Consider the following 25,674-nt stretch of genomic DNA (forward strand, 5'->3'; position numbering starts at 1 on the left):
AAACAGCATTATGAAATTTTAAATACTGTATACTGTAAAAAAAACTATTTTACAACAAAAATTCATAATGCAATGCAACATTTAAAATGTACTTCCATGTATGCATTAGACATGGATTTTCTTTCAATCTTAGAACATTTTATTCATAATTATGCAGAATTTCTTATCAGTCAAGTAAACTCTACAAAACAGATTCAGAATATTATAGTGCATGTATCGACGTATTGCCCCAGGTGGAGTGGCCTTACTCAATGGAACTTCTTCTTTTTTTGCAATTTGTTTTTATTGAAGCAAACATTGTACATGGCATTGTGCATACAGTTGTAGGATATGTTGGAGATCATTTTTTATATAGAAAGAGTAGAGAGATAGAGAGAAGGAAGGAAGGTTGTATTATCACTTAACTTTATACATAGACCCTAAGGTAGAGTACAAGTAGATTGGAATTGCAATTCAATGGAACTTCTTTGATGAACTCAGCATAAAACCATACTATTATCATTATTATTACTGTTGTTGTGTGTTTCTGGTGTGTGTATTAATCTTATGTGGGATGGTGCTCACGGTCCTGCCTTGTCACCACCGGGCCTCCCTCCCTCCCTGTAGCCGCCTGCTGACCGAGCTCTCCGGCGACCAAAGTATCAAAGTGTTCCTGTGAGGGCGGGAACAGGGAAATTTGTGATTTTTTTTTTGGGAGGAGGGACTTCCTTTAACGTTGCAGTTGGATGGTAGAGGGCTGCGAGTGACACGTAACTAAAGTTAAAGGTGTAATGAAGGCCTTTGCGGGGGCTTGCGGATTCATTTTTGCACAACTTTCACGGAATTGCATTGGGGGAAAAAGCGAAGAAAAGTTTGCTATTGGGGGGACTGTCGGCGACGAGTCAGCGCGAGCCCGGAGAGTCTGAAGTTTGATGTGAAGTGAAGCGAAAATCTGACCGTGGACTTTTTTTTTTAAAGTAACCGGGATATAATACAGTACACCGAGGATGTTTCCACGAGCAAATCCGGGCACTTGAGTCGTGTTTTCTGCGTGGAAATGCTCGGGGAGTGAGGCGGCGGAGGGGGGGGCGAGTTCGCGGTGTCTCCCGAGGAAAAAAGTTGAGGCGGAAAGTTTTCCTGCAGCAGACACGGGGCTTCCACCGTCAAACAGCGGGGAGGGGTGCGGGTCCAACATGGGTAGCGGGGTTTGCTCCCGGAGGCAGCGGAGGATCTTTCAGTGTCTCCTGCTGGTCACGGTGGTGTGCGGGGTGATGTACGGCGGCATGATGTCCTACGAGACGCACAGGCAGCTCAAGAGGACCGAAGCCATGGCGCAGAAGTACCAACAACACCAGGAGTCCCTCTCGGCTCAGCTCCAAGGTAAACGGCGTGTGTGAAGAGACTGCGAAAGCGTGTGTCTATGTGTGTGCGCTCAGTCTGTACGCAAATGAGAGTATGTAAGTGTGTCCGTTTCTAATTCCTACGCAAAACTACGCAAATGAAACCTAGATTTTCTATGAAGGTTTACTGTGACTCAAATTCTGGAGTGCATGATTATCCAGCAGCAAAGTTTTTTGCTGACTGGAGGCTATGAACACACACACACACACACCTCTGGTTGTAGTCATTGAGTCCCCAGGCTCACCTCAAGCACAGACAGATTATAGCACAAAAAGTCAGGAGGTCACGTAGAACATCTGCTACAGCCACTGCAGTTCACTGGAGTAGCCAATTACTACACTCCATGACTCACACTGTACATCCCCACACTTTTATTTAAAGTATTTTAATCCAAGTAAGTACTTCATAAACTTTGTTTATTTACTCTGAAGCACTCAGCCAGCCTTGTTTCCTTTCTAGTCATCAACAGAAGGCATGTTGTTACTCACATAGTGCCCTCTACTATGTTGCCTTACACAATTATTGTCAGTGAAGGTACACTTTTCTTTGCATGTGGATCACGCATTGTACTTTTAAATAAGTAACTACACTGCGGATCTGCACCTGGATGACATGCAGTCATTGCTTATTCCACAGCAGACATAGACAATCAGCTTGATTTTCCGCCGACAACTGCAATACGAGTTCATTAAAATCAGAAGAGAATGGTGCCATATAAACTCCTCTGTAAAAAATACCCCACATCAGGTAGTACTTACACTTCTACTAAGGATGAAACATTCTTCTTCTACGCTTACCTCCCAGATTCCCTCACTCCCTATAAACACAGTCAGACTCTGTATCAGTCCTCTCCTACACGCTCCTTTCCCACGTCCGGGAGTCAGACATCTTATTTAACACAGCCTTTAATTCAGCATGATTGCCACACAACTGGTATGTTGCCCTCAAGCTCTGCATTCATGTCCACATCAGCGTGTGTGTTTGGGCCCGTAATTCCGTTTTTGTGATGTCCTGTAACCCCATTGCGAATCTAGGGTGATCTATAATTTCTCCATATGACAACCGCCTCAATTTTGCAAGATGGTGAGACAATATTAAAATCACTGTACATAAGAAGGAACTACTTTGCCCTGTCACACAATTGGTAAAAGTAGATACAATCAGCACAACGCCTGTATGTCTTACTGACTATTCCATTACAGGGCGGATTTGACCCTGTAAACAAATCCTCACAGAAGCTTTGCTGACACCCACCAGCTTGACTCAAGATGTTTTTTTTGTAAATACAAACAATGGCAGATATCAAATTGTTGTCTGTGGTTTGAGGCGTCTTTATTATCACTGATCTTTTTCCCATGATAACAATTCAACAGCCAGAGAACTAAGCCTGGATATCAGTGGTAGCAGCTTGAATATCAATACCAGAAGGGTGTTTTACCTTCATTACAAGTCTATCTCACTGTTATTACTCTGTCCATTTTTATAACAAAGACTAACTTAAGTGACACATTTAGGCCCCGTTTGTGGTCAGTTTTCAGGTCCACACTATACCATCAGCTCCTATTTCCTTTCTAAAGAGCTGCGCTATAGGTCGATGTACGTATCAATGCAAATACGTTAACAGGGTTTTTTTTTGTAGCCGCGCTGTTGCACCACACCCAGGCGTTCATTGTAAAGAGATGTATGGCCACTTGATATCCTCGCTGAGCTGTTGATGGCTGTTAAGCGACCTATATATAGAGGTGCTCCCACAGCCCAGGTGTTTGTAAGGCACAGCCCTATTGATCCTGCCAGTTGTCATTGGAAAGGATCAGCTGGCACTTGCGGTTGTGCTCGCACTCTGACAAATGTGCCCACATGGGAAAATACTGTACCACTTCCACGCTCACACACTCACACACTGACACACTCTCTCTCTCTCACACACACACACACATACACACACACACACGCAACAAATACCCAAACAAATACGTAACTGTTTCTGTCTTTATACTCATTTCCAAAGCAATAATCATCGTCAACTGCTCTTCATTGTGATTGTTTCTGAGAAATGGAATAGTTCTTGTTTAACAGTTTGCGTTTGCGACTTGTTCTCTCCCCGATACATCAGAAGTACTATCTCTCTGCCTCCAATCCAAAGGTCATTGGAACCAGTAGCATAGAGAAATCCTTCAGGTCTGTTGGGGTCTCAAATGCCCGAATCATCTCGCCTACCTATTGTTACAAATATACAAAATAAACTTGACTTGTCTTGACCTATAACTCATGGCATTCCCACCTGTCTCTGAGGTTTTCCCAGGATAACCGAGTTACAATTTAAGTCCGATTCCGGGCCGAGCAGGAACAACTTGTGCCATCGCAGTGCATGACAGTATGTAACAATAATCTATTTTTGTTAGATTTTAAATATCTGTATATGTAATAACTGGGTATTAAGGGAGTTGTGGCATGTTGTTGTTGCCAGGAGGAAATGGAACCAAAGCCACATGCAACTGCTTGTATAAGGAGGACGTTTGAAACCTGTGTGTCAGTGCAAGCTTTGTTTACCCTTAATGCTCTTATAGGGGCAAGTTCAGAACGAATGTAATTTCACACACACGAGATAGTGCGAGTGATAAAAGTACTGGTTGCTGCAGGGCCACGGCAAAAGTACAATCTCAGTTTATTGATTTATAGTGATTCCGGACGTGTCTATACAGGTTTTCTGCGCTGTGGCACAGAGCAGTGGAGGAACTGGATTTGGAGAGGATCGTTCTCTTCTCGATCACATTACCAGACCGTTGGAGATGGCAGCCGTCACGGTGTATAGTCAAGTTATTGTGTAAACTCCGTGAAAATGTGCAGAATATAGCGTATGTGTTACTAGATCGTCCCATGTGGGGTAAATTCATGCCTATATTCACACAGGAGTGGATAGTGTCAGTAAACACACACAAACACACACACACACACACACACACACACACACACACACACACACACACACACACACACACACACACACACAGTACAAAACAACAAAAACAGGCAAATCCCAGGGGTCCTGTTCCATTTGTGATTTGGTAGCGCTCCCATCTTCAACCGAGCCATTTTCCCCACAGCTAAACCAGTTCCCAGGTAAAGGTCACCACCATAGAGAGCCCTCTTGTTCTCATTCTGCCCGAGAAAACACACTGCGAGGGGAAATGTCCTGTAGGCCTGGGGGGGGGGGGGGGACGCTCCAGCAAGTCTCCATTCCCAGGCTCACCGAGGTTTGAATGAGATAATTGTCGGTGAAAAAAAAATGGCATCATTATGGCCCCTGCGTGTTTGGAAGGTTTTCAGGAATATGGATTCTGTCTCGTAGGAATGGTGCTAGTAATTCCGAGCATTTGAATCTTTGTGGGTTTATCGTGTATAGCGTGAGCTCGCATACGCATTACCGTCCTCACAACCTATCTAGCAATCTGGAGGAGCGGACAAGAACACAACGTCTAATCTGACAGAAACCAACGCAGCATTTAAATGCAACTTTGTTTGTTTGGGGGAGAAAAACATTTTCTAGGCACCCAGCTGTATTTCATTTACTCCTCTATGCTTGTGCTGCGTCCAGATGAACAGTAGTTATGCTGTTACTGTAGCTCGTAAACTTCATACTCAGAGTCTCGTATAATCTGTCTCTTCCCCCAATTGCGCTGCAACATTTTGTTCCGATTTTTGTCCTCCACCCTCCTCTCAGTGTCTTCCTTAAAACTCCTCTGAAAACCACTTTAAGGGGCCATTGAATTGGATCGTTTTAGGTTTGTACAACTGCTCCTTTATTCGTGTCCACCGAGTTCTGCTTAGGTCGTTCTGTGCCGGAATGTTCCGCGATGGGATCAGTAACTGTCTCATTCCCTGCTTGATTTTTATCTTCTATCGTTTTAGAGGTGTGAATAAGGAACTACATGTCCTGTGAGATAGGAATACAACATAACACATCTCACATGCTGCATTATTATAAGACGATTTTTTATCACAATGATGGAATGAATCGGAGGCTTTTGAAGTGTTCAGATCTGCAGTAATCATCTACAATCTGTTGGCTTTACTTTAAAAAAAAAAAAGAAGCCTTTTTGGAGCGTATGCCGGATCACTAATCCTGTAATTGTAACATCAACATGGGACATCACCAAAATTTCCATTGCTAGGTTTCACCCCGCACTGATGTCACTGTTGCCATTTGAGATCAGACGAGGACAATACAAGAGACAACTCAACACCAGTTCCTCATTACACTGGCGTCCAGCGTGCCATTAAAATCCTCCTGTGTGTCTACAGAGCGGCAGATGGATGATGAATATATGACCCGCTCTTAGGCGATGAGTCAGCAGTTCGGTACGCTAGTCAGTGACAAGCTTCTCAAAGAGACCTGGTCTGAGAAGTAGCCAAACTCTGACTTTTAAAAAACATCTTCCTCCTTGGCCTTTTAGTAAATCACATCATACATATTTTGAATTATTTTAACCTTTGATACTCACATTTCACCTTCTATATTTTCCTCTTATAATGTTTTGAAGCCTTGTTGTAAAAAAGGTAGAGAGGGAGGAGAAAAGCATTTATTTAATCTGACATATTGAGGCTCAGTTCATTTCTGTAGACTGACTGCTCGTCTGAAGTGTATGCCCCAGAGAGAGGGTGTGTGTGTGTGTGTGTGCGTGGGGTGGGGTGGGCTGAACAGAGCTCCGCCAAAAGCAACAAAGAATCACTGAGCTAATAAACCAATAAAATCTAAACCATGCTGTTCAAACTGGTCACATTTGTATTTATCATCTTTACATACAATATGTTGTCGTGCAAAACTGACTAACACCTGTCCGACTAACAATCTGACAGTGACCAAAGTGATATGTCAACATTAGTGGAATTGCAGCGCTGATAAATAAATATTTGTTTTAAACTGGTAAAACTAGTTTAGGGTGTAAAGACAAGTTGAGTTTTGTTTCAGCCTCTAGACCTCTTTAACATGTTTGTATTGACATGTAACATGGAAACCTATGTGCGAGACACCCCTTAGGTGCATCTCCAGTCCACCCTGGTAACATTAAGCCTCCTGGATGGGGCAGAGAAGCTAATAGAAACTCTAACTGTGGTCGCATCTCTATAAGGGTGTTGGGTTGTATTGTATTGTGCTGGTGTATCTAATAAAGTGGCCAGCGGGTGTGTATGTGTGTGTAAACAAGGTGCTGTACGGTGGGAGGAAAGCACAGCACCAGCGGGTGTGCAGTATGTTCGCAAAGGTCGGACTGTGTCAATGCAGCAGTGGTTAAACATCTTTTTGTTTGCCGCTTTGGGCCAGAGCCCGTGGAGAAACGCGGGGTCGACGTATTATGTCATTTTTAGTCTATCTGGGGTTTTCTCTTATTTATACGTCTTGCGTGCGTCTCCCTCGTCTCTTGCTTCTTTTTGCGTTTTCTCCCTTTCCTCCCCTGTGTTCTCCTCATCCTCTCAGTGTGTTGCTGAGGAAGAAGAGCCACATCATCAGTTCAGAGAGAGAACGAGTGAGAGAACTCGATGTTTATGCACTGGTTTCCTGGTGTCTGGCCCAAACCTAACTCAAAAGATTACGCGCTAGAACAAACTGTATTTGCCTTGGGTACTTTGCATGATATCATATTCTTAGTGTTTTCTAACAGGTTAAAACTCTTGATTTACCTCGAGGCACATCCGGTTTCTCATCTTCGCAGTCGATGATCGACTCCGTTTCCCTGTATTTGGTTAAATATTTGCAAATGGTGTCCTAATTTGTTGTACTGATTTGCATAGAATGCTTAGTCCCTCACCAGGTTTCCTTGCAGAGAGCTGACGCAGACAAAAGTACAGGCGGGCCAGGAGAGGGATGTGTCAATGTGGGGTTGTGTGGCTGTTGAGGAATGATGTCGGGAATGCTTTGGAAATCATTTGTCCCCTCTGCTGTCAGACTCTGTAGCTGCTTCTTATGACTCCCATTCTTTCATCTGATTTCAATTGGTGGAGGGCGACTACTTCCCTCCCCTTCAAAATGTGTGAAGTAAAAGTGCTCTGATTTCATAGATATGAAATCAGAGCACTTTGCATGAACAAAACACAATTCAGTGTTGTTAATTTGATAATCAGGCTTTTCAGTCCATTCTTAACTTGAAACCCCTCAGAATGATCAAGACACGTTCAGGCGTCTGGGTTGCAGTGACACCACACTGAAGTGTCCTCATAACTCTTTCCCCCATGCAAAGATCAGTTCCTCTTTCTGGTTTTTCTTCTGCTCTTCTATTCATTTGTGGCATCCCTTCTGGCAGAATACACACAACACACACACACACACACACACACACACACACACACACACACACACACACACACACACACACGCAGGCACAGAGAGTGTTTGATTACGGAAACCGCCCGGCAGCACTAACCGCCACCAAACTGTTGTCAGAACAGAGTTTAAAAAAACAGCGTGGGGGAACTTTGGAGCATTCCTCCCGTGGAAGCTTCTTCACTTCATCAGTATATTTGGGACTTGTCCTATGAGCAGCACACTCAGGCATTTCCGTCTGCACTGATTGACTTGTGTGTTTTGGGTCGTTGTTTTGTGCATCATCCAACTCTTACGCCTCAGGTGATGGAGCAGACAGACCCTGGCACATTGTGTTTACGGTGGACATTCCTGTGTGAAAAGTTTAGATTTGGCCTCTCTTGTCCACCTGTCCTGTGTGGGAATGCTGGTTTCACTAACTTTCCTCCCTTATAAGCATCCTCAGCCAAACTAGATTGATCTGTAAATACCTTGGGACCCCAGTTTGGTGAGGAATACCACAGCTTTCCGTCGATGCACGAGTTGTGATGTAGGGCTAACACGGCCTGGTTGAATAAATATAACACTTAGACATCATATCAACCATAAAATGCACATCCTCCCTCTCTCTCTGCATTTGTATTGAATGATTTGTATGGATATACTTTCTGTAATGTGGATTTGTAATGCAATATTTGTATTGTAGCCCTGTATTGGTTTAGTTCACCCTCCACTTGGCCGCATCCGGCCTCAAACAGCTTCTTGAACCCTCTGTTTGCTCTGCTCTCCTTTTTCTCCCTCCATGTCCGGTTGATGTGCTCAATGGTGTACGAGCATCGCTCCAGGCTCGAGAAGTCTCTTCAGAAGGAGAGGTTAGAGCACAAAAAGGCCAAAGAAGGTGAGAGAAATGACACACGCTCAGCTCTGCATTTACACGAGATTTGGGAAAAGTCTCACACAGAGAATTCATAGCTCATCTGGGAAAACAAAGTTCACTATAATATTCAATTTGTCATAACTGAGAACAGATTTTTATCCAGATTGTTAGTTGTGTAATAATAATTGTAGAAACTTTAAGTAAGCCAATTTTTCTGTTAAAACGCTTCACTACACTTTAAGTCAGGGGTGTCAAACTCGTTTTAGTTGGGGGCCAGATTCTGCCCAATTTAAACTCAAGTGGGCCGAATTAGTAAAATCATAGCGTAATAACCTATAAATGGACGACTCCAAGTGTTCCCTTTGTTTTAGTGCAAAGAGGTACAAGCTCATATTGGAAATGTTTACTTTTATTTAACTATCTTTTTACAAAACATATTATGAACAACCTGAAATTTCTTAAGTCAAACAAGTGCAATTTCAGCAATAAACAATAATAACAATAAGGTATATATATAACAACTTGTCCTAGACCTCGAAATGATTTTAAATGTACGTACATTTCCACATCTGTGTAGTAATGTGAACTGAACTGACTCACTATCCGTGGATAACTCCAAAAAAGTCTTGGAGGGACAGAGAGTTTAATTCTGCCTGGACAGTCACAATTTGCTTTCACTGACAACAATACAGGAGAGAAATAATAATAATAAATAATAATGTGCTTGGTATATGGAGAGAAATTAAAGCGAAATGATAATAAATAAGAGAAGTAAAAAGCACAATGTTCAAAGACATTTCCAGAACAAACACACAGCATTGACTGAACAGTACAAAGCTGGTAATAAACTTAAAAGAGCAATTTGGATACTGCTGTGGAAAACTGGGCAGAGCAAATCTATTAAGAAGATCGATTTGAGAAGATCGTAAGGCACAGAAAGCCGTTCATTAACAGAGATTACATAAAACAATCATCTGACACTGATGTGGAAATGCTGCATGTTAGTGGTGGGATGCCGTCACTTCGCAGGTCACAAAATCGACATGCGTTGTGGGAAATGTAGTTTATGCCCGCGGGCCTTGAGTTTGATGCCTGTGCTTAAAGTGCTCAGGAAGTTCAGCTCAGGACTTGAGTTATTCATTGGATTTTTATTCATTCCATTTCTATTGATTTAGTGCTTACATTGTTTCTTCATTAAAAAATGTTTAGTTATAGTTTAGTTATAGTTTGCATTGTGAGTTTGAGGCATTGCATGATATGAGATTTCCATCTGTGTGGCTCTAACAGATTACCTGGTTTATAAGCTGGAGGCACAACAGACACTTAACAAGGAGAAGGTATGTTTCCCTTGTTACCGCCACTGCTGATGTAACCGACTTGAGGTTGTTATTCTAGATGTGTGGTCTTTTTATGAAGCCTCCTCCATTCTCTGACTGCTTACATGGCTCTTCTTCCGCCTTGTCAACTGTAGCTGGTTATTCCTTGTGTTTTTGCTGATTTATGCCAGAGTCTGATTTTTGTAAACTTTCTTCTCTAACAGCAAGAGTCTGGCGGCAAATTTAATTCTCTACATGTGCAACATCAGATGCTAAAGGTATGGATCATTTTGTCCTAACACATTAAACATGCTCATGTTTGTAAACAGTCAACATAATTCCCCACTTCCTCTTGCATGTGCTCAAACACAAACACACACACACACACACACACACACACACACACACTGACCTTTTCACACTGCATCCTTCCTCTCTTTTGCAGCCAGTTTGTTTGGGGAAAGAGTTCCGGTTTCGCACTGAAGACACTCTACAACAAAAACCAAGCACATGCGGAGGACAACAGTAATAATAATAACAATAACAGTAATCTCTGCTCTGTTTCAGAACCAGCACGAGGACCTGAAGAAGCAGTACTATGAGCTGCAGGACCAGCACCAAATCCAGGGAGACGACCACGGCCGGCTCCTGGACGAGCACAGGCAACGCTATGAGAAGCTGCAGCAGGTCAAAGACCTGGAAGTGTCTCAGCTCAAAGGTACAAATGAATACTAGCAGCACTGGGATTTGATCATATGTAATTAACAATCATTTAACTTTAGACGTATGTTGCTCTGCCTTAATTACTCTCTGTATTTGTTAAATCCCTAAATATGTTTATTATACACAGATGTAGGCAAGAATAATTGATAGATGCATGCATTTATGGATGTAATAGAGTGTAAACATAACTTTTAAAAATGCTTTGTTGATAGTCGTTTCAGCATTAACTGTTACTTTGCCTCCATCTTCTGACTCAATAAGGTACTACATGTCTGAAACCCAGAAGTAACTGCACAAATATCAATGAGGACTTAATTAGACGTATCGTTATGATTTATCAAAATACTCTACAAAAATGTTTAGATTCAGTGATTCGAGTAAGAATAGAAATTGTCAAACTGAACCAGGATTAGCTTAGTAATTCAAATGGTTCTGTTTCATTTTTGCAAATGCATTGCAGCAGAATCCTGTTCTTGTTTCTTGTGTTAGATGCATTGTTTCCGTTAATAAGTTTGCGCTTCATCTTCATCATTTCAGAGAACACGTATAACCTGAGAGAGGAGAATAAGCACTTGAGGAAAGCTCATCACGAAATTCACGTACAGCTGCAGGATGCACAGGTGAGAATATACCATTTATAACTTTCAGCTTTTTCCATCCTCTTTTATATTTTTCCTCAAATATAAAGAAATAAAAATGCCAGCAGACATGGACCACTGATGGTAATTTTTTATGCATTTTAATGGATTTTCTACTTCTTTTTTAAACAGTACTATTGACAGCAATAGATTGTGTTACGTCAGAGTGATTGAAGTCCTGCGGCTCTGTTGCTGCTTTGTATTCAGGTCCAGCATCAGGACCTGAAGGCGGCACACAGCCAGCTCACAATGACACTGGAAGACCACAAGACGGCACTAGCATCTGCTCAGGTAGGCCGGCAGTCTAGAAACTCAGTCCCACAGGCATTGAGGGAAAATCTGGGCCACAAAAACGTTTGTCCCATCAAGTGTGTTTGTACGTACTGTGTTCCTTGGAGTCATCAAAAGGTCATTGAAGAAATCTAACAGAAGTTGACAGAGGAAAGAGGAGATGTTCCTCCTAACTTCCCCAGAATTCACAGTACAAATGGAGGTTGATGCTACGGATGAAAGGACTGTTATTAATAATGTAAAACAGAGAGTTTGTAGAGATGGAGCTGTGCAGACATACACATGCACACACACACACACACACACACACACACACACACTGACAGGTTTCAGGTTATTTGAACAGACGTTGTTTTTCCTTGAAAGCGACCTTTTGAAATGGCTTAATGGTTTACTGAATAATCTGCAGATATGAATTTTGTATCATTCCCCCATCATCATTCATGGATGAATACACATTCTCTCTCCTTCACTCTCTTTTTCCCTCTCCCTCTGCATTTGCTAATTTCTTTTAAAGCCTTTCCTGCTTTCTATCATACTTTCTGGTCCAATGGACACACACACACACATACACGGTTTCCTCTCCTCCAGGGGGTTCAGTTTAGTCAGGGCTGTCAGAGCAGTGCATCTAAAGCGCGCTGCAACCAATCAGCCAGAAAGATGAATAATGGAGGGAGAGGGGCAAGAAAAGGAGAGAGGGAAGGAATTTAGAGAGATTTTTTGACTTTGGCCTGGTTAGGAAGGGTGTTCACTAGCAGTCTGCACCACTTTGAGGTGAAGAAACTTAACGATCGTTGGAGAGTCATGATGAAATTGTTGGTCGGCGATCCAAGTCAGTGGTCCTAGATCGCAGTTTGTGACACGTCGACCAAGCCAAGCCTCTTGGGATTTGAGAAAGCCTGCGACAGAACAATGCAAGAACCCTGGGAACAATTTCTCACAACGTGTCTCACATCTATAACAAGCTTCTGCCTGCTCCATGTCACACTTAACATCATCATTTCACAACCTGACACCCATCTCAATGTTATCACACAGTTTGTTAAATGTATATGTTGTTGTTTCTGGGTTTGGTTTGAAGGTTCACACCGCCTTGGGATGGTGGAGCGTTGGTTGCTAGTCTCGATCACTGTGTCACTCTCACATTAATATTAACATTTATTCTCACAGATTGATTTTTATGTCTCAGAGACATTCAGACTTTAGACAGAGAAACTTGGGCATCACGCAGAATCGTAAATAAATTGGATTTTTTGTGTGTCGTCCACTCTAGATGCAGGTGAATGAGTTCAAGCAGATACAGGAGACTATGAACAGGAGGCCCAGCCAAATGCAGGCTGACCGTAAAGCTGCTGTCCAGCCACCACAAGGAGCAGCCATAGCACCGGAGTCCAACGTCCTTCAATCTGAGTCGGCCGTGAAGCCTAAACAGGCTCACAGAGCGGAGGAGCACCAGGACACCCAATCACAGGTAATGAGGGAGTGTAGCCTTCATCATACACAAACGAAGAAATGCACAGACACGAAGAAGGGCACATTTCTTAACAATCGTGTCACTTTGTCCACAGCTGGCGCTCCAGAAGGAGAAGGAGGAACACGGCCATCCCGAGGCTGCACGCCACCACGACCTGCCAGAGAAGGACGAGGACAAAGAAGGCGAGGCTGAGAGGAGAAAGGAGCTGGCAGAGGAAGGGATGGCCCAAGCAGGACAGCCTCAGAGGCTGGAGGAGGACCCTGACCAACCAGCGGAGGAGCAGGAGGAGGAGAGGGAGGAGCCAGAGCAGGAGCAGCCTGATGAAAACGCTCTGGACAGCCAAAGACGCCTGCCGCAGCCGGTCAGAACTGCTGTAGAAGAAGTTTAACACCACATAGTTTCATGCAGGCGGTAGTAAAAAGGCCTTAAAGTTGTCAAATTCTTGTAGGTAATATGAGCAACAGTAACACAAACTTATTTCATCATAACTGCTTTGTAAAAATGGATTTTAGAATGGATTTACAATTTACAGCATATATATATAGAAAATATGAATTTGTTGTGTATCCTGTTTAGAATGAGGACACAGCTTGTGCCCAGTTTCATTCAGCTGTATTCCCAATGGAACAGTTTCCCTGTTTTGTGTTTGATTAATGGCAGTTTGAATACAGGACATGCTGTGCATATATAATTGTTTAATGTTCCCATATTCATTTGATTAATATTCCCAAAGGATAAGTTATATCCTTATCGCTACACTTGCATCTAAAATTAGAACTCTGTATGTTTTGCTCTCAATTTTTTCTCAACGCTTTATGTTGTTAAAGTTGAATCCATTTGTCTTGTCAAAAGGGTCTGCATGGGGAGCTGCACCCAGAGGCCCAGCTGCAGCAGGAGGCCCACGCCCAACTAGAACGCGTCAAGTCAGCCTACGAGCAGCAGCAGGAGCAGCAGCGCCTGGAGGCTCAGAGGGCCCAGGAGCGCAGGCAGCTTCAGCTGCGTCAGGAGGCCCTGCAGGCCCAGAGGGGGAGGGAGCAGAAGGAGCGAGAGCAGAGGCTGAAGGAGGCGCAGGAGAAAGAGGTCCAGCAACACAAGGAGGCAGACAAGCGGGAGCAGCAAATGAAAGAGGAGCACCAAAGGTCAGAGGTCACCATTAGTGTTTTAATTTAGTGGGTTTAGGGAGTAGAGTTATTTGTTTGATTAGAACGTTTCTCAAGTTTAAGGTGAGCGGAGTTGTGATTTATTGAAACTGAAGATTCCATCGGTCAAACTGAGAGATAGTGTCTATACACAAACTGGATAGACGATGAAGCCGATGCCCAAAGGAATGTGATCAAACAGAGCTGCTTTGATGCCAGCGGTGCATTTATAATTTATAGTTACATACTCCATGTCAATTAGGAAGCGGGCCGAGTACGAGAACATCGACAACGACATTGTTCAAGTAGAAGACGAAGCCCATGCTGAGGATGACGAAGGTGAGACAGAGAGATTCCCCTCACACAATCACCTAATCCATCAACAGATCCATAACATAGTGATTGATTTTGAGTGAGTTATTGCATGTGTTTGCAGAAAGAGATCCTCATATGTTACATGACGAAGAGGAGAAACAAGAAATCAATCACCGAATGCCGTCACATCAGCAGGTGACTGTCCATCCATCCGTCAATGCATGTGTCCTTGCATATCAAAAATACATTTCAATAGAATTAATATTCTACACATCTCCTCCATTCTTCTTCTTTCTGTTTTTCCGTGACCTCATTCTCGGTTGCAGGGTGCGGTTGAAGGCGAACTGGACCCCGAGGACGACCCCAACAACCAGGGAGAGGACGAGTTTGAGGAGGCCGAGGAAGACCAGCTGCCACACAAGGCCGGGGAGGAGGAAGAGGAGGTGGTAGAGGAGGAAGAGGAGCCGGCAGCGCCAGCCCAGCACGTGCACAAACACCCGGGCGCGGAACAACCTGCTGTAGAGGAGGAGCTGGTGGTGAGTGTGAGGGGGGGTAGGAGAGGAAGATGAGGATAAAACTATATTCACTATCAACAAAGCATTCTGCAGAGATCACAGTGGGAGGAGGAAATGGCAGTTCAGGAAATATGTTGAGAAAGGGAGAGAAGAGCAAAGAGGAGTCCAGATGCGATGTTCGGAGAGGGGATGGGAATCAGAGAAACTGGGGCAGGAGGAGCTCGATGTAAATCAGCCGCATCAGCAAGCAGAAACACAGACGTACGCATGAATCCTCCAAACTGACGGAACAGAAAAATCTGTAGGCCATGTTCAAAATGTGTGTGTGTGTGTGTGTGTGTGTGTGTGTGTGTGTGTGTGTGTGTGTGTGTGTGTGTTTAATCAGATGGCTGGAAACCCTGATCAACAGGAAGACACCCTGGATGACCAGTACCAGGAGGAAGGGGAGGATGAGGTGTGACATCCGGACCCACACAGCACACAGCTGGAACCAAAAGCACCAGACAAACACTCATGGCTACATTATTAAATGCACCCACACAGCTCCTTTGTGAAGCTGATAATGTTCCACTTTTTTCAGCCTTGTTCCTAGAAAGGTGCCAACTCAATGCACTGGTAATTGTTGAGGTCATAGTTAGTTCTTATGTAAGTGCTTTTATAATATTTGGTCCAACCCAATCACATACATGAGGTGGGCAGAAGGAAGGAAGAATTAAACTTGAATTCAATTGGATTGCGCACATGTATAATAAAGTGGCCTCTGAGTATATATAATAATAATCATCATCGTCATAATAATCATAATAAAAATATCATGTTGTTTCTTTATATATTGTATTTTATTTTTCCTTCATTTCCATGACATGATTCGCTTTCTCCTTCTCCTGTTGCTGTCCTGAAGGCCCAGGACGATCTGGCTGCTGGAGCCAAGAGAGAGGAGGAGGAGGAGGAGGAAGGGGAGGATCCATATAATGAGGAGAACATAGAACAGGTGGGTTCTGACAGAGGGGGGCTCTTAGCTGTGGTAACATGGCCATGAGCAAATATGGGGGAAATGGGGGTAAAGATCTACAAAGATATATTGTCAGTAGACCCGCTAAGCTTCTGCACCTTCTTTTCCTATCCTGGTTTCAGTTGAGCTTCAAGTTTACTGGATTTTAGGGAGGAATTCTGCCTGTTTTTGATATCAGACGGCGCCAGAACGGAGAGTTTGCCACCTTAAAAAGCTCAAAAGATGAGGATGATTTTGACTGGGATTCATTTTTCTTCATTTTTCTCTGCCAACATTTTAAACCAGTCTTTTACTAGTGTCTACATGACAAGTTACTTTCTCAAATATCTTATATCCCCAACTGCATCAATTGAATCATTATAATCCGGAACTATTTCAGCATGAATTTGTCCGAAAGCCGATGTGGATGTTAAAAGACTGATGCATCCGTTGTCTCGCTCGCTCACTCACTCACTCGCTCTCATTTATATTCTACAGCAACATCCAGCGCACACACAGATATATCGACTGTACAGGGATTCAGCTGAGGTAGCAGGCTGTGGGGTTGTGTGTGTGTGTGTGTGTCCTGGGAGAGGCTGCATGTCCCTGGCTTTCATCCCTGTAACACTAACCGGGCCTGTGTGTCCTGCTGAAGGAGGGAGATCAGGTGTTGGGTTCTCTGCGGGCCTCAGGTTACCGCCCGGACCTGCTTTATTGAATTCCTCCTATCTGTCCATCGCCTGATTGGAGAAGCTTACACACATTTTATGACTTCTAGTTATCAAGGTTAATGGGGTGCTTGTACCTCATTCACAGCCGCTCAGCTTCTTTCTGATCTTTGTGTTGTCAGATCTCCTTGGGGAGGACACATGACTCCCCTCTAGAGGGAGCTGCTCTAAAGCTCAGCCCGACTCCTCACCTCTATGGAAAGCAGCATTATTTAAGATTAAGCGTGTTGTTCTGGGCTGTATCATTATTTATGAGAGGTTACAGATTTATAGTAATCTGCTCCCTCATTTATGTAAACGGGATGAACCAAACAATGCCGGTTGATGTGTTGGTTTGTCTCATTATGTTCCTTCCTCTGTTACTGACTTGGTTTTCATAGATTGTGCCGGTGTTTCTTAGTGAACTGATCTCTGTAGAATTTCCCTTTCAACCTCATTCATCAAACACTGGATTCCCCGCAGTAGGCCCGTCATTGGCTTTCTAGTCACATCTACGCACAATGAAAGAGTTAAGATCCAGACACAAGAGTAAAAGTGACAACAAATCATTTCATCTTTATACAAGTTTAAAGTGTCACGGTTGCACTCGTGGGTTAAGATTTGGTGTTTGCATTGTGTGTTTGTTTTCACTCCAGGATGAAGTTAAAAACCAAGAGGGACCAAGAAAAGAGGACCACAGGAAAGAGGGAGAGAACAATGAGGAAGAGAATTACGAGGAGGAGGAAGAGGAGCTGGACGAGGTCAGAGCTGGTCGGGACAAGGGACCCGTTCGGAGGGCGGAGATGTAGAAACGGACGCGGGGTATCGGCCAGTCGCAGTGCCTTTTCAGCTTCCCATTGGGCCCTATCTGGTTGATCTTTTCCCTGTTCTCCTGAAGGAATCATGCCAGTCGTTCGTTCAGACTTTCCAGTTGGGATGAGTGGAATATTTTGCCCCGGAGCTGGGACGATCTTCACTACACTGCGGGGTTGGAAACGATCAACTTGCACTGTAGGAATGGACAGATTTAGGGCACAAAGTGTGATACATATATATTTTGTAATAATTTACTTTTCTGTCTACTTGTGTTCGTGTCTGTCTGCCGGGTCGCCTGTCTGGTTTCAGGCAGACGATTCCTAACAGCAGACGGGTTAGAGAATGTATTTTTATCACGTGCTGTCTCTGAGTGTGTCAGTAAGTAAAGTCAACATAATGGATGTTATTCAGCTTGGCACATGTTCAAGCTTTTACGTGTTTCACGCAAAGAATTATAATGTCGTAGTCCTCGAGATTTTCAACCTGCATTCCAATCGGTAAAGTCATTTCCTGTTATTTATTGTTGATTTTAACAACTCTGACAATTGTTGAAAGTGCAACATTCTTTGTTTTTGTTTCTTCTGTCCTTGACTCAATTAGTTGGTCTCACAGCTGTATTACTCACTGGCATACGGGATCCTTCTCACTGGATATTACTGCACACGCCAGTCAGAGAGAGATTTCTGCTTCAAGTGTCACATTGACACGAACCTCTCTGTTTTCTCAGAGCCTCCTCTTTGGTCTCGGTCATTTCTCATTTGGAAATGTAATGTAATAGGACGTTAGCGATGTTAGCGTGCCAGTTCGGGATGAACCTCTTGCACATTGCTTCAGCAGAGCTTTGAATGGACAGTAAATCCATATTTAATGGTGTTAATTATGTAAGAAAGAAAGGAAAAATCCAGTTTTCCCCCCACCAACATCCTCAGTGTACTGTACAATGTATAGTCAAATAAATACTTTTAAGTTAAATTTGACACAAAATGGGATTTTAACTGTACTGAACCATGTATGTCAACAGAATGGAAAGAGGAATAAAGCTGGCAAAGGGTTTCAGGTTATTGAGGTGGCATTCTTCACGTACCTTGATTCTGTCTTCTGAGCAATGCCCATTCTTTCTCATGCATCCACAGGTTTCTCCCTTTTCCTTGCCATTGTCTTCTTTATGTGTGTTTACTTCCATCTCTGCTACTTTTTCATATGTCATATCTAAAGCAACAGTTCGACAACTGAACTTGGCATGTTCTAACGCTTTGATTGGGAGATGAGAGTCGGATTTAAATGTTGTGAGTGATTGTAACCCTACAGTTCCTTTAAAGGTGCAAATTGCATGTGAAAGTTGCCATAATCTCCCATAGTTTTTAGCTGGGGGTGTCAGGGTGTGGCTTGAGACTTCTCGCACCATTTGGTTCAGAGAGGAGGTGAGAAGATTGTGTGTCTGTAATGAACCGAGCAGCCTGGATGAAATCAAAGGAGAGGTGGTTGAGCAAGTGAGCCAATTACCTCAAATAACAACATTGGTCCCAATCAAATCATCCCACCTCCTCTCATTCTCTATTTCTGTTCTCCCTTTCGTATCTCTCATCATCCTTGCCTTGTCTTTCCTCTGTTTTCTGTCTCTCTGCCTCTTGCTGTGCCTCTCTATTTCTGTCCCCTCTTCCTCCTGTCATCATCCACCTGCACTGGTGTCAAGATTGTTGAACTCCCCAGAGGGATTGTGGGATGCTGGAGGAGGACGAGTGTAACAGGTGTCTCATTACTGTGCTAATAGCGGGCCAGGGGGAGATGCCATTCCCCTAAACACACACACACACACACACACACACACACACACACACACACTAATATTGTACAGTGACAAGCAATGGCAGTGATGATAACTCCTCTACACTCTCTCTCTCTCTCTCTCTCTCTCTCTCTGTCATCGTTCTACGGGTGAATTATCAAGCATGAATAATTTTAACATGTTGATTGCCTCAAGCTAAAGTCTATCTTGAGATACGCGACCCACACAACTGCCACAAATCCCCCCTACGATCCGTTTAACACCAATGTGAGATTTACTTGAAAGCTGAAGCTCTGAGCTATGAAAAGACGCTCTCTCTCATCCGCCCACATTTTTTTTGAAATCCAAACTCAAACCGTCCTCCTGCTATTTTACTCCCATATTGCAACAGATCCGTCACTCCTGACCCTGCTCCTTATTTCCTAAGGATCCATCCAGCTGTGTTCATTATAGCGGCTTCTGTGCGGCTCTTTCTCTCTCTCCCACTCTCTCTCTCTCTCTCTCTCTCTTGCTCTCTTTCATCAGCAGCAGACACACTTCTGTCTCTATCTCCACACACCCTTACACTCAATTGCACAAACAATCTTCCACACTTAAATGAATCCCAATGAGGCGTGTAACTGGTAGTTTGTGCCTGGCAGTGTGCTTGTTAGAGAGATGTTGGCTTCCTCAATTGTTTTCCTCTGCGTCCCAGCGAGGGGAGAGATGCTGCGTGCCGATTGCCGCCCTGCAGTGAGCGCGCCGACGGTCAGAGTTGATACATTTATGTGAAGTACATATATAGGACTGTGTATGTGTGTGTGTGTGTGTGTGTGTGTGTGTGTGTGTGTGTGTTGCAGTGTTTTGTATCTGTGCTCGGGGATATCAGATCAGAGAACGCTGTTGGTGCTGTGAAAGTGAAACCTTTATTAAAAAGAAGAATACACGACTGGCGTTATGAATAAATCAATTCCGGTGATTTAACCGTGTGGCCTCTGTAATGCTACACTGTGTGTGAACGTGTGTAACATGGGCCGTGTGGTGGACGCTTTCAACCGAAGCACTCACAGGACCTTTGACCCTGTGTAGCTCATGCTACAAAAGGATTCTTCTCAAAGTATATGTGTGTGTGTGTGTGTGTGTGTGTGTGTGTGTGTCGGTGCTGCCTGAGGCTTACGGGTCATTAAACAGTCAGTCAGGAGAAGAGAGGCCAGGGGAGGCTGGACATTAAATGTTTTATAAGCCTGGAAAGCGGATGTCCTGTGTTGTCTCCTGCCGTACGTCACAGATATGCAGTATAATGGCCAATCCCTCTCTCTCTGTCTCTCTCTCTCTCTCTCTCTCTCTCTCTCTCCTTGTAATAGGAAAAACTATCTGAAACATGTGTGAATTCAAGCAAGTAAAGCAAAGAGATGTCATCATATTTTACCTGTTTATTATCCAAATGCTGTATGTAAAAAAGCAGTCTTTGTCACAAAAAATATCATGAATATTGGTCTGCATGGCCTTGGCAAACATTTCCATGACTAAAATCCTGTCAGTCAGCAACAGCCAGGAGGCAAAGTAATGCCCAGCTTTCCTGCTGACCCTGATGAGGTCTGCAGACAGGAAGGACGTCACAAAATGTTGCACATCCTGGTGGTTTCTGGGAATTGTGGACGAGGAGGCAGAGAGTCTTCTGGCAACTTGGGGATACCATCCAGGACCTGAAGCTTTGGCAAACAGGAGAAAACACTGCAAGAGAGAGAAACGGAGGTCACAAACTCTTACTCCCTGTCTCTCCCCCCCTGTAACAACTTTTATCTCCTCCTCACTGTGCTCGGTAGCCCTTAGTGAAGGTCACCGGGTTGTGGATCAGGTTTAGGGAGCGCAGCGGGCTGTTCCCCAGAGCCCCCAGCCCCCCCAGGGAGCCGATGGCGTTCTCGGACAGACAAAGGTGCTCTACTGCTGGGAGCTTTGGCAGCTGCCGCAGACACATCAGGTGGTTACGGTGCAGGTTCAGCATTCTGCACCTGCCCGGAAATAAGACAACTGTCACCCAAAATAACATTACATTGTGTAAAGGAGACATAAAAAATCACATAAAGCTATACTAGTCTATCTGAAATGGCAACTTAAACTCTCCTCTAACTCTCCCACTCTTTCCTCAGTGATACATGATGGTTGAAGTTGTTATAGCTGTGTTTATGGTTATGTTTACGGTTATGGCTCTGTTGCCGACTTCCTCTTGCAGGCAGGCAGATGTTAGGATGAAGGAAATAACTGGATCATCCCATTGAGGAGCGGCTGATTTGGAATTAAATCACACCGGCAAGTCGGCATTTGGATGAATCATCTAATGTGAATGTTACTCAGTGCTGCCGTCAGTCTCACAGTCACTACTTGTGCAGTAAAAAGACGCTGCTGGGCCTGCATTAGTCACACAAACCATAAAATTAGGAAGAAATATGCCAAATACAGATCCATCATCAGATCACAGCAGCTTTCACATCTAAGCTCAACATAAAACTGGAGATTTAAGATATTTGAACCCTTTAATGCACAAAATATGAGCTCAAATTATGCCTGCCTACTTAACCATTTAAAACCAGTGTATTGGTGGGATTAGTGGCAGGACAGCCACTGGGAGAGCATCATTCAAATTCAAATTTGAGAGGATGACCAGGATGAAGTCATCACTGAAGCTGCTCTGTTGGGTGTGCAGCCTGTGTGATGTCAGTAATACCTTGGCAAACGTATAGAACTCAGGTTGGTGAGGGAATTATCAACCAGCTGCAGTTTCTCCACGCGGATCAACCGGCGGAGGATCCGGAGGAAATTCTCCTGCTGGAAGGGATCCCCCAGGTCCTGATAGGACAGATTTAACTCCTGAGAAGACACCATTTCACAGCACAGTCAGGGTCTTTCTCTTCTCTCTCTTCTCTCTCTCCTCTCTCTCTCGCTCCCTCTTTCTCCCCATTCTTACAGACTTACCGAGCAGTTTTCCCAGTTCTCTTGCAGCCGCTCTTCCCATCTCTGCCCTTCTGCCTCATGTCTCCTCCTCCTCCCTCTCTCTCTCTCTAAACAGACATCACCCCCGTCTCTCAGAAAGAGCTCCTCTTCTGATGGACCTTTTAGATGTCAACAAAGAAGATGATATCAACATTTAATCATCCAAAATGGTTTCTAGATCATATCTGTGCTCGCAGTTTGAACCGTTGCTGCTTTGTAGCCTTTATTCCTTATATTTATCTCTATTTGCAAGTAAAGCTGTGTTTAGAGGGAATATCAAAGCTCATATGTGTCATGGGTTGTGTTGTCAGGCTGATTGCTGACCTTCTCTGACCCTGGGGCAGGTCAGCTGGTCGCCCGTGACATCACACTGCTCCAGGTGATGCCACGAAACAAAGCGGTACCGACTGGATGGAAGCTGATAGAGAAAAGAGAGGAACTGAATGAATAAGTGACAAACCTCCGTATGGGAATCTAGATGTATCAATCTGTGAAATTCAGTGGCATGAAATATTGGTGGGGAAATACAACCTGATATGTGAGTCTGACCAGGAAGCCAATTCGCGCCCTGACACCTCCCTCCTCTCAAGCCTGCATGGCATTTCTTATCCCTCTATCCATTATTTACTTGTATATAACATACACACATACATGTAAATGTAGAATAAATCATCAGCTGTCACATACTGCACACAATCAATGGTCGTCTGAAACTAGTACTAAAGTATTTTGCTATATTATTATTATTAATATTATAGTATATTTTGTAATATAAAATGTAAAAGGAACTATGAACTATTTAACTGAATTCCAAAGGGATTCAACAATAGATAATATCTTTAAACTCTTCTCTCTGCCTAAACTTATGACCCTTATGACCCCACCTCCCCACCCCCCACCCAGCCCGCTATCCTGTTCTCTATTACTTTGTTGGTGTAACTCCACACCCGTGTGTTACATAGGAAACAACCACACTCCATATGACCAGGCAGTTGATAGTGACAAAAGGTCTGCAGCTTCAGTCGGTAGAGTCCAGTTTGAAAGTTAAAACTACAACTTGACAAAGCGGGAAACTCTCTCCAATTTGAAAGAAGTTCATCAAGTCAAATATAAAGATGGTGGAAAAATGTTAAAAATACTGTTAAAAATACTGTTAAAAAATGGAATATTGAATATCAGCACAGATGTCTATAGGTGTAGTGCAAAATCCAATCCAGTAAAATCAATGTGTTGAAGACAAAGGCTAAACCCTTGTCTTTGTCCTTCACAGTTAGAGGAAGATGGACAGGATTATGTTTGACACTTTAATTTCTCATCTCTAATTTCTTATTCACATCGTCGAAGGACTGAAAATCCTTCTGCACAGCGGCTGAACAAGAGGCCAGTGGCCCACAGGAAGGAGGAAGATCAGAATATTGATGCAGTGAGAGAAGGGTACACTGGTGGAATGTGAAAGGGCACGTTTGAGCACGGAGGGAGATAAAGAGATTGACTGGAAGAGAGGAAGGGACTGAGAATATTAGGTTCAGCTGAAGAAGTGGGAAGTGGGAACGAGGGGAAAAGAGATTGGATGATGGATTGAGGACAGAAGAGGAGAGGACAAAAAGGGGATGAGGATGGAAGCTGTTGATGTGTGTGACTCACAGGGGTAGATACAAGTCCGGAGTCAGGACTCTGTTCCACAGAGAGCGGTGTGTGTGTAACGCCGAGGTCAGAGTACTGGGCTGAGTGGGATTTAGGAAAACTGCCGCTGAGAGTGTTCACACCTGAAGAACTGAGCGAGAGAGAGAGAGAGAGAGAGAGAGAGAGAGAGAGAGAGAGAGAGAGAGAGAGAGAGAGAGAGAGAGAGCAGAGAGATAAGCAATATAAGCTCTCTATCTAAATCACACTAACATGTTTGTCTGATGGCACAGGCAGATGGTTGGTGTGTAACGAAAGCCCTGGTGTGTGTCTGTCGTGAGCGTTGAAACCCTGGAACTGGGCCTGGCAGAGCAGATTAGGACCCGTTGCCATAACAGCAGAGGACACCTGAGCAGCAACCATTAGCCCATAATAGTGCCTGAACACAAGTGAAAGCTGGACACCAGTGCTTCCATAATTAATACTGCCAAGGCTTATTTTATTTTCCTCAAATGGTTTGTTGCTATTTAAGATAGTTTGATGCCTGCTGGATTAGATAATAATATGCAAGGCTGATAATGGGAAAATTTAAGATTTTTCTTTGAGAATCAGAGGTAAAATGAGGATATATTGCATGCAAACAACAACAACAACAACAACAATTAAAGTGACAACAAACATGGCCGTCTGAATGAGCTGCATATCTAATTCCATTGTTGTTGTTTTTTTATCTTACCTTTCTGACATGTCCCAATCTTCTTGTAGCTTCTCCAGGCCTTTAACGTATTGTGAACGGCTCGGTGTAGCCCTGAAATCCTATAGTTGTAACCCATGGAGACCACCGGTTCTGCTGGTATTTGCTTAGAAAGAAATACAAGTAAGCTTTCCGTCCGGCTTGCTGGCTCGAGAGTCCTGACACCAATACATCTGTGTGCATGTATATGTGTGTGTGTGTGTGTGTGTGTGTGTGTGTGTGTGTGTGTGTGTGTGTGTGTGTGTGTGTGTGTGTGTATGTGTGTGTGTATGAGAGAGAGAGAGAGGTTCCTGGAATGGCAGGTGGAACGACAGCGACAGGTCAGCAAGGACACATGCTGCGTTGCCTGGTAACACAGCGTTCGGAGTGTAGCTCACAAGACTGGATAGCTGGAAATAGTCCCCAGCTATCACAACAAGTGGACACGTCACCTCACAGTGTTGGTGGGAATATATCTGCTGGGAATTTCAGAGAAAGTATGAGAAGTAATGGAAATTCTGTTGATTGAAGTATTCACAATTCAGAGGCAGCTCTTATTTCTGTGCTTTTTTAAATTAAAATGTAATTATTTTTTTGTTGAAATGGCCCATAAGTAAACTATATACTTCTGTTGTGCATTCATTTAATCAGTAACATTTCATAATCATAATGTAAAGTTCTTGATTTCAGTATAGCACATATGATGTTTATGTGGTGTTGGTATCATGTGGAGTTGGTGGCTTGATGGTTATGTGGTATTTTTGGTTTACCACTCATCTAAGAACCACTGATCCATCAAACTGACTGAGCACCGACAGGACCTGAGCCCCCTGGTGGCCATTGGGCCCTGGGCAGCAGCACATAAAGCCTTCATATACACACACACACACACACAGTCATCGTGAGAATAGAAACTGCAGTTCGGATCTGCTTTTGATATTTACGATTCAAATATATTCACTTTTCGCTTATCGCTTTGTCACAGCTGGAGTTTCATCAGGGCTGACGGATGCATTGTACATAATTAGTCCTCCTAAAATAACAACTGCTGCTGGGGTTGTGACATCAAAGCTTATTTTCATGGTTTA

The 25,674-nt window shown here is 43.7% G+C and overlaps 2 protein-coding genes across 2 annotated transcripts; one reads left to right on the plus strand and one right to left on the minus strand.

The window, feature by feature from the left end:
• The first annotated feature begins 719 nt into the window (after positions 1-719).
• Positions 720-18,516, plus strand: golim4a (golgi integral membrane protein 4a). The gene is made up of 16 exons (XM_076145543.1): positions 720-1,359; positions 8,499-8,573; positions 9,840-9,889; positions 10,093-10,146; positions 10,436-10,586; positions 11,129-11,211; positions 11,437-11,520; positions 12,794-12,991; positions 13,089-13,355; positions 13,847-14,133; positions 14,396-14,472; positions 14,570-14,643; positions 14,775-14,984; positions 15,349-15,417; positions 15,865-15,954; positions 17,318-18,516. Exons 1-16 carry the CDS (start codon positions 1,173-1,175, stop codon positions 17,468-17,470), a joined length of 2,109 nt encoding a protein of 702 aa, XP_076001658.1. The 5' UTR covers positions 720-1,172; the 3' UTR covers positions 17,471-18,516.
• A 2,178-nt stretch (positions 18,517-20,694) lies between these two features.
• LOC142992943 (uncharacterized) lies at positions 20,695-24,891 on the minus strand. Its single transcript, XM_076143512.1, has 7 exons — positions 24,590-24,891; positions 23,878-24,007; positions 22,558-22,651; positions 22,216-22,352; positions 21,968-22,110; positions 21,057-21,254; positions 20,695-20,976 (listed from the first exon to the last, which is right to left on the minus strand). The coding sequence occupies exons 1-7, from the start codon at positions 24,598-24,600 to the stop codon at positions 20,859-20,861; spliced, it is 831 nt and encodes a 276-aa protein (XP_075999627.1). The 5' UTR covers positions 24,601-24,891; the 3' UTR covers positions 20,695-20,858.
• Positions 24,892-25,674: the final 783 nt, after the last annotated feature.

The sequence above is a fragment of the Genypterus blacodes genome, unplaced genomic scaffold (genome assembly GCF_046128005.1).
Source record: "Genypterus blacodes isolate CSIRO-AG114 ecotype Tasmania unplaced genomic scaffold, CSIRO-AGI_Gbla_v1 ptg000003l_1, whole genome shotgun sequence".
Taxonomy (NCBI): Eukaryota; Metazoa; Chordata; class Actinopteri; order Ophidiiformes; family Ophidiidae; genus Genypterus; species Genypterus blacodes.